We start from the raw sequence: 8,335 nt of genomic DNA, 5'->3' as shown, positions 1-8,335 counted from the left end.
TCTAATTATTCTTCATAGTTAAGTTAACGTGGTATCTGCAAAATATTGAAAGGCAAATACAATTCTTGATTCTTATATGCTACCAACATTTTTTGACTTTTGATATAATTATTGTATTAAACTTATTTTCTACACAAAGAAAAAAGGAAATAAAAACAAAAATCAATATTATGATCAAGTATTAATTAAAATTAAACTTGTTTAGGAATCCACGCTAGAAGTATCGACAAAGTCTAAGGTCAATGAAAGCAAATTATGACACGCATTCTCATACTATGTTACTTGTCTAACTCTAATTCGCCACCCTTTAAAAATGAGTACATACAATACAAAAATATCATAATAATTTGTACTACATTAATTTTCACAAACTAAACTACCTTGGCTGCTAATCAAACAATATATGTCTGTGAAGAAATCTCTATCTTTTAATGGTGGAAGTACCATTCAGAATCTAAAGAAGGAAAAATCTACAAAACGAAGACGTTTTGATCGTTGTTTTTCTTCGGTTGAGGTGGTGTCTATGGAGGAAGGAAAGAAGCTGAAAGAAATGGATTCAAATAAGTTGAAAAGTGAGATCAAGAAATGGGCTAAGGCTGTTGTTGCATATGCTCGTCAAGTTAGTGCTCGTTTTGGAAGTTAGCTTCCATAGCAAGTCACAAATGTAAATTGAGGTATCATAGTTAAGTTTAATAACTATATAGTTTAATTTTAATACACTGCCATTTTGTAAAAAGTTATATAATGGCCAAGGATATATGCGATTTTAGAAAAAGTTACATTTATACCTTTACCTTAATAGTTGTTAAAATTTGTGTCATTTAACAGGACTTTTGTATTGAAAAATTGTTGGTGGGACATGAAAATGAGCTTTGCAATTTTCATCTAATGCTTGTAAAGTTGTTGGTGGGAGAATATGTGCAAACACGTTAGAGAACAAGAGAAGTGTTTGTTGTACATGAAATTGCATCTCTGGAAAACAAGAATTATGCCTCATCATTCAGAAGGTAGATTAACATATTCCAATCTATTGAAGAGATAGATATTGTAATTATAATCAGGAATAAAAAAAGTAATCTTTTGTCTTCCCATTGTATTGTTAAACTATATTGTGTGGAATGTATATTAATTCTGCAGCACAAGTTGTATTTTCTTTTTGTTAGTTGTAAGTAAATACTCATTGGTTCTGATGAAAAATTTGGTGGCCTATTTAGCCATTGAAAAATATAAATAAATACTAACATTAGTGTCAATACAGCATAACATAAATACACAGTTTCTTTCAATATAATAATATACATTGTATTAACCAAAACATATAAATTTCTCCCTTCAAAATAAATAATAAAATGAATTATAAATTACAAAAAATGAACCACAAAAGGAAAACATCCCTACAAATAGACACAAACCTTGTTTCATTGACATTTTGAAGAACTGTCATTAATTAGTAATTTTTATATTTACAATTACTGCAAAACCCCTTTGTTAATATACATTTAAGCCATAGAAAATGGAGAAAACAAAAATCCAGCTTGACCTTTCTTTCTCTTTTGCTGGAGTGTCAAAAAAGTGAGACTCAAATAACTGAAAACATCACTATAACTACGTCGTCTTCGTCTTCATCTCTCCAAAGTTCCTTTTTCCTCCAGAGATTGTCCTTAAAAGTTTCTTAGAACACAAATCCTGTGCCTGTGTAGTGTGTTTCGCACGGTTCGCTCTTACCCAAGCAGGTTCCTACAAAAGAAAACGGACCTTAGCTTGTCAGAAGAACTGGCAAAACGAGCTACCTGGTCTGCATCGGGCCAAGCCGAGCTAAAAAGTCTGGTTAAAATATGGGTTTTAAAAACAACGCCTAAGCCCAGCCCATTTTCCTGGCTCTACCTGTCAGTGTCATCTCTCACAAAACATCTCTACTTTCTATCATGGAAACAAATTATTAATTTGGATGTAAACAAGAGAGAAGAAACACTCACATCAGGAACCAAGCGAGAGAAACCGAACTTAATCAACAAAAGGACATGTTCCATGATCAAAATTGCTGCAAGTCCAGGTTCTACTTTCCATTTCCCTTCCTCGTCATATAGCCAAGCTAAAAGAGCACAGTTGGTGCAAATTGACATCACCGTGAGAAACTGCAAAAATCAAGGATGTCCTCAAATCAGTGAGATATACATAATTCATAGTATGGCATCAGGTGTGAAAGAATTCCATTTAAACGATGAAGCACTTCTTTATGTTTAAAAAATAGTTATACAAAAATAGAGTATACATAGACACTTATATGATAAGTGCTTAATTACGTTGACATGAACATAACCGGAATTTCTGGCATCAATCGATTCATGTAGCCACCTAACGGAAAAAGGCATGGTTGATGGTTATTGTTGTTGTCATCCCTTTCATCAATTGAAACTTATAAAAGGCTGAATTGTGAAAATTTTGGCAAATTCACATTTTACGTAGTAGCTTATTTGGTAAACAAGAATTCCTAATCATCAACAATATAAAGTGGATCGTCCAAAATAATAATCGACAAAACCTTCCAAAGTCCTGTAAAATAAATACCTGAAATATGTTAAGCCAGGCTCCTACAGTCGCAGCGGCACGAGGGACAGGCCGTCTCAAAATTACTATCAGCTTTAGGGCATCTGTCCTGATTTCCATAATGTTGTTCTGAACACAAAGGGACCGAGTTGTCAATGACATAAACTTTCACAAAAGGCTCAAAATGAATTAAAGAATATTTATAGCCAACGTTAAGCAAAGCAAGGGGTCGTTCAAATGAATTAAGCGTTTATTACTGAATAAGTGCTCATACATACACTATTTCTACAATCGGAGAGGAAACATTGCAAAAGATTTGAATAAACTATTTATATAAGCCTTCATGAGAACTTACTAAATAAGCTGAAAACAACTTGAGGAAATTTTAGATTTATAAACTCTTCTAAATATTTACTCAAGTGCTAAAGTCGTAATAAAACCCTAAAACAGCCGCCAAAAATAAGCAAGGAAAGATAAAAGAATTTATACCACAGCAGCAAAAGCAAATGCAGGTGGGAATGCGCAAGCAAACATCAAAATCATGCCAAACTGCAATGCCAACTCTAAGAAATCTGCAACCAGATTAGAATTTTTCAGTCAGATCAATGAAATAACACCAGTCTTGTAATGTTTACTGAACATGATGACAAAGTAAGCCATTTTAGTTCTAACTACGCGATACACATGTTCATCCATACAAATATTCTATTTGTTCAAGAATTCAATATCATATGCAAATTGAGAGTACAACAGATTTGGAAATACCATCAAATAACCCATCTTCAAGCTCGTCGCCGATGCTGGCAGAGTAAGAAGGCTTTAGGTACTCTTTCTCTACTCTAGAGCTAAATTGAATCTTATCTGTTGATTCTCCTTTTTCTCTCTTCTTCTTATGTCTTCAAAAATGAAAGATAAATTAATTACTTAATGGTTGCAATACGTTATAAAAAGAATACCTAGCTTAGTGGGGGATAAAAAAGGCTTACCGAACGCTGTACTTTTTATAGCTGTACTTGAGATAAGGCAATGAATTTTCCACCAAGTTTTCCAAAACCTGAAAAAAAATGTTTTCTGTTACTACACAAGTTCAAGGGAAAACCCTAAAGCGAGAGAAAAATTAGAAAAGCAACCTCCGACAGAAGGAGCCGCTGAATCAAAACTTTGCGAAGAGTTGAGAAGTTACGGTGCAACAAGGCATGATAAAAAATTCCAATGTATGTCTGCATAAAATACAGACCAAACACCTGCAGAAGAAAGTCGTCGTCTAAGTTTCATGTTCAGTATTACAGAAAATAAAAATAAAAATAACCATAGGACCTACTAATTGCCCATTATCACCTTGTAGACCAAGCTGTCAGACCGCTTTTCTGTGTTTTCGTTGTTTTCATTTTTGATAAGTTTGACAGATACCTGACCTCCAATCTTAGTAATATACTGAATGGCGAAAAGATAAACAGCAGTGAGCCCAAACCTGAACCCAAATAATCAAAACAAGGGTCATAATAATGAAATATTTGACTCAATCAAGTATAAGAATTTGTATAAGTAGATTAACAATAATAGACACTTATTAGGACCGAATAATATAGACTCATAGGACTAAGTGAAACAATCCAGAAAGATATTGCAAAAAAAGAAATAACAGAATATTCAATTTATTCTAGAAAGTAGAATCACAACAAGAAGGATTGATTCAGATTCTTACTTATATACATCGGAACCAATAACTTCATAAAGATGTGCGTATGCCAACTCAAAAGGTAACTGGAGACATATTATGCTGAAGATAATGATAGCGTCGTTTCTGAATCGCATAAAACGCCCTAACCACTCATATCTCTGAAATACTTCCTTCCCTTTTGCTCTATCAGTCTCAAATACTTTAAGGAGTTCCATTGGTGGCTGTAGGGAACTTCCCTTCCTCCCTGGAATCTTGTATCCTGGATCAGCTGCAACTGCAGAGCTAAGAGGCCATCTGCAAGACAGTATTAGAGAAAAAGCCTCTCAGAAATGGCAGTGACACCTAAAAAAATTGAATGCATTGACTCGAAAAGAAGTAAAAAAAAAGTAAATCATTACTAGTATAGTACCTGGCTAGAAGTGCTGAATTTTTACGTTTCCAGAATTGACAAAACATTACAGCCCAAAGTATCACCACTACAAAGAAAACAGGAAGCACTACTAATTTCATTGACCTGAAATGTAATAAATCATATAATCAGCAGGTTCTTTGCAAAAATAAAGAAGCTGTGGTGGCATAAACAGAAACTACTAGATAGATTGGCTCACCTAAACTCAATCAATTGCAATGTAAGACCAAATGCAGCGAGGAAGAACAGCCATCGCGTGTACATTCCAAGAAAAGCAAAATATACTGCAATCTGAAGATGGTTCATTCATTCGTAGCCGCAGGATAAGGAGAATGGGTAATTATCATTTTCATATTGTGTAGTAAAACTCATAATCACGTTTTACCTTTGCCCCATAATATGAATAAATCTCGTCGATTGGCTGACTCGTGAAGTCCCACCAATGAAGAGCCCAAGTTCTGAGAAGTTTCTTTCTAGTCTTTTCATCTATCAATCAAAAGCAATATCAGTCCACACTTCAAGCGATACTAAATCTAGAGAAAATTTGACGGCACGTGAGTAAAAAAAATACCATGTAAAGGAAAGACTTGCTTGATAATGTTCTCTGATTCCAATTTCTGAATCAGATTCTCCCCGGTTTCCCAATAGATTTCTTTTCCGTCAAATTTAAGGATTATCGCTGATTTGCTGTTGTTTACCTGCAAATTCAAAATACAAGAGAACAAAAATGTTAAGACATGTCAATAGGATAGAGTCCATAACACTGATCATAGCAACAAAGTCATATGACAACTCATAATTATTTTTTCTTCATTCAGCGAGGGATTTTGACACGTAGAGACTATGAGACTGTCTTGGAGAGCTTATGGAAACAGTTTATAACATGTCCATAAGCTGTTTTCAACTTATTTCAATAAGCTCTCCAGGATCGCTTGTGAAAACAACTTATATATAGCTTATATGAAAATAATTTGACTTTGTTTAGCTTTAGTTATAGGAATAACTTATATGATAAGCATTTATATGTTAAGTGCTTATACTATAAGTGCATAAGTAAGTTGTTTATCCAAACAGAGCTTATGAATGGCTATGAAAAGAACTTACTATTCCATATATCAAATGACAGTAGCAATGAAAACGCTCGCACCAACTGAAAATAGAACCATCAGGTTGTTTCACGAAAGCTTCAACCTCTTCCACCTCAAATTGTAAATCCATACCTGGCATAGCACAAGACACAGTAACACAAATGATCACATCACATGCTAGCTAGCTACATTTTACAACGTGAACTTAAACATAAAACTGTATTCGGTAGAACACATGCTCCTTTTGTGGATTTGCATATACCTACCTATATGAGTCCGTTTCTTTATTTGTAGTTCAGCTGCAGCTCTTCCTAATGTCTCCAAAGGTGCAGCCAACTAAACAAATCACAGCACAATTTAGCTACTGGACAAAAAGCTTAAATTAGACACATAGAACTGAGTATACAATCATATAGAAACACCATGGAACATCATAAGGGTATGTTTGGATTGACTTATTTCAGCTTATCTCAGCTTATCTACTTCTATAAATACTTGTAAGACTACTTATAGAGAAGCAATTTGGCTTTATTTTATCTTTAGTTATACCAATAGTTTATTAGTTTAGATATAAGCCCTATATGATAAGAAATTATGCTATAAGCACTTATTAAGCTATTTATCCAAACATGACTAATATAAAGAAAATTCTTGTTACCGGCATAATTAAAAAAAAAAGGACTAGAATTTCCAAGAGAAACCAAACAAAAGAACCAAAATTACTTCATAAGACATAAATATCATCCAATATGGAATGAAAACATATATGAAAAATAATTTAAGAAAATTTGAATTTGAAAACATAAACTTTCTTTCTATAGAAAGAAATTAATAAAAGCTAACCTTAATGAACTCATCTGCAATGCCAATAATTCTTTCAACTACAAACCCAACCTTCTTAAATTCCTCAATAAGAACATAAGCACAATCACAAGATTCGTCTTTTTCTTGTATAATTCTCCTTGGAATCACCACCCCAATTTCAAAAACAACTTCATTTTCATTTCCATTCATTTTTCCCAACAAAATCTCTTCTTTAACAACAAAAACAGCCAAATGGGTGGAGGAAAGATCCGTTTTTTGAGCTGAAGGGGTTATGGAAATGCCATAAAAATGGAGAATTTTTTCAGAGAGAGATTGAATTGGGCTAAAAAAAATTTGCGTTAACGAGTCAAATGAAAATGACGATGATTTCAAAGAAAGTGGCAAAATTAAAGATTATAGACTCAAAGAAAAGAAAAAAAACTACAAATATTGGTTAAAAAAAGACACAAACTAAAAACATGGAAATATACGACGAGGATCTAAGTTCGAGGATTTTGAGGACTGCGTTCAAAGAAACGGCAACATGTGTTTTACACGTGCATGTATAATCAATGTTTAGTGTGTCTTTGGTTTCAAATTTTGTAAAATTGATAAGGGATAAAAGTGAACCAAATATATTTATGTAAAAGTGGATAGTATAATACTACTTTTAGTTTTAAGGCTAAGCTTAGGTCGTGCGTTAGGAGAATTGATTTGAATATAATTGATTATATAAAATTAGTTTTAGTTAAAAATGATTTTGATTAAAAATGATATGTGTTTGTTGAATAGATTCGTGTAAAAGTCTAAATTTATGTGTGAAAATCAATTTTAAAATAAAAAATTGCAAATCATAGTTTTAAATATAATAAATTCTACTTAACAATTAAACATTCAATTATATATATTCAGAATCAATCATGATGCTTAAAAATGTATTATCTGTACAAAAAATTGAAAGATACATATAATTGTATACCGTTCCGAAACATTCTTTATATACTATCTTAATATTATCCTTTTCTATCAATGAATTTAGCTAAAAGAAGTTCTTTAAAAAAACTAAAGAAGTTGGACTCTCATGAAGTGAGGTGACATGTTTTGAAAAAGATTATTAGGATGTTTGGTTTTGTGGCACTTTAAGAAAAATTGTAGCAAAGAGGCGCTAGCTTCTTTGTTTTCACGTTAATAATGCCTTAAGACGCGAAAATGATACTGCAGCCGTGAATCCAAACGGATGTTATAATCAATAAAAAGAAAATTTAAGAGAAACAAAAGAGTATTGCAAACAATATCCTTTTAAAAAAGTTGTCTAATTGAGTTTTTGTGTCATCATTTGGGTGAGTAGATTGGTACGATTTCTAATTTCAAATTCATTATTATTTAGGATTCTAAGACAACTAGTTCGCCGCCCCGTGCTATCACACGGGTCAATGATAAGCTTGACCGAATGCAAATCATTGTTTAACAAATTTTACTTGCACCTCTCCACCCTTAATTTACATTTGCAGCATCATGTATTGTCTGGTGATTGGATCTCATAATAATTATTAGTGCATTGACATTTACATGGGTATGAAGCGTGAACAACTTGCAGATTCATTAGCTAAACCAAATTTAGTCTAACCATCCACTAATGACATTACCTTCAGGTAGTTGTACCATTTGTATCATTATTTGTTATGTTGATCTAATGTGTATAGCTATGTTTTTTTTACGGTGCTATATAATTATAATGAAATGCAAAACAATGCACTTACAAAAAGACATCAGTATTCCATACATTCTTTATTTAGATTATGCAGC

The 8,335-nt window shown here is 32.7% G+C and overlaps 1 protein-coding gene across 1 annotated transcript; it reads right to left on the bottom strand.

Moving 5' to 3' along the window:
• Positions 1–1,401: 1,401 nt before the first annotated feature.
• On the bottom strand, positions 1,402–7,124 carry LOC25500389 (anoctamin-like protein At1g73020). Its single transcript, XM_013588795.2, has 16 exons — positions 6,569–7,124; positions 5,992–6,061; positions 5,742–5,857; positions 5,209–5,335; positions 5,023–5,123; positions 4,837–4,928; positions 4,638–4,742; positions 4,253–4,522; positions 3,886–4,018; positions 3,678–3,791; positions 3,534–3,601; positions 3,313–3,443; positions 3,037–3,119; positions 2,569–2,676; positions 1,977–2,135; positions 1,402–1,737 (listed from the first exon to the last, which is right to left on the bottom strand). The coding sequence occupies exons 1-16, from the start codon at positions 6,737–6,739 to the stop codon at positions 1,606–1,608; spliced, it is 1,980 nt and encodes a 659-aa protein (XP_013444249.1). The 5' UTR covers positions 6,740–7,124; the 3' UTR covers positions 1,402–1,605.
• Between the last annotated feature and the right edge of the window lie 1,211 nt (positions 7,125–8,335).

Source organism: Medicago truncatula, chromosome 8, assembly GCF_003473485.1.
Source record: "Medicago truncatula cultivar Jemalong A17 chromosome 8, MtrunA17r5.0-ANR, whole genome shotgun sequence".
In the NCBI taxonomy this organism is placed as follows: Eukaryota; Viridiplantae; Streptophyta; class Magnoliopsida; order Fabales; family Fabaceae; genus Medicago; species Medicago truncatula.
Note: the sequence above shows the minus strand (reverse complement) of the source record. Positions and strands in the feature narration are given on the sequence as shown.

Coding starts and splice junctions, on each gene's coding strand:
- LOC25500389 (XM_013588795.2), bottom strand. CDS start 6,739: ATGAATGGAAATGAAAATGAAGTTGTTTTTGAAATTGGGGTGGTGATT. Junction 3,602..3,677: donor AGCGGCTCCTTCTGTCGGAG/GTTGCTTTTCTA, acceptor ATTTTTTTTCAG/GTTTTGGAAAACTTGGTGGA. Junction 2,677..3,036: donor CATTTGCTTTTGCTGCTGTG/GTATAAATTCTT, acceptor CTTTGTGTTCAG/AACAACATTATGGAAATCAG.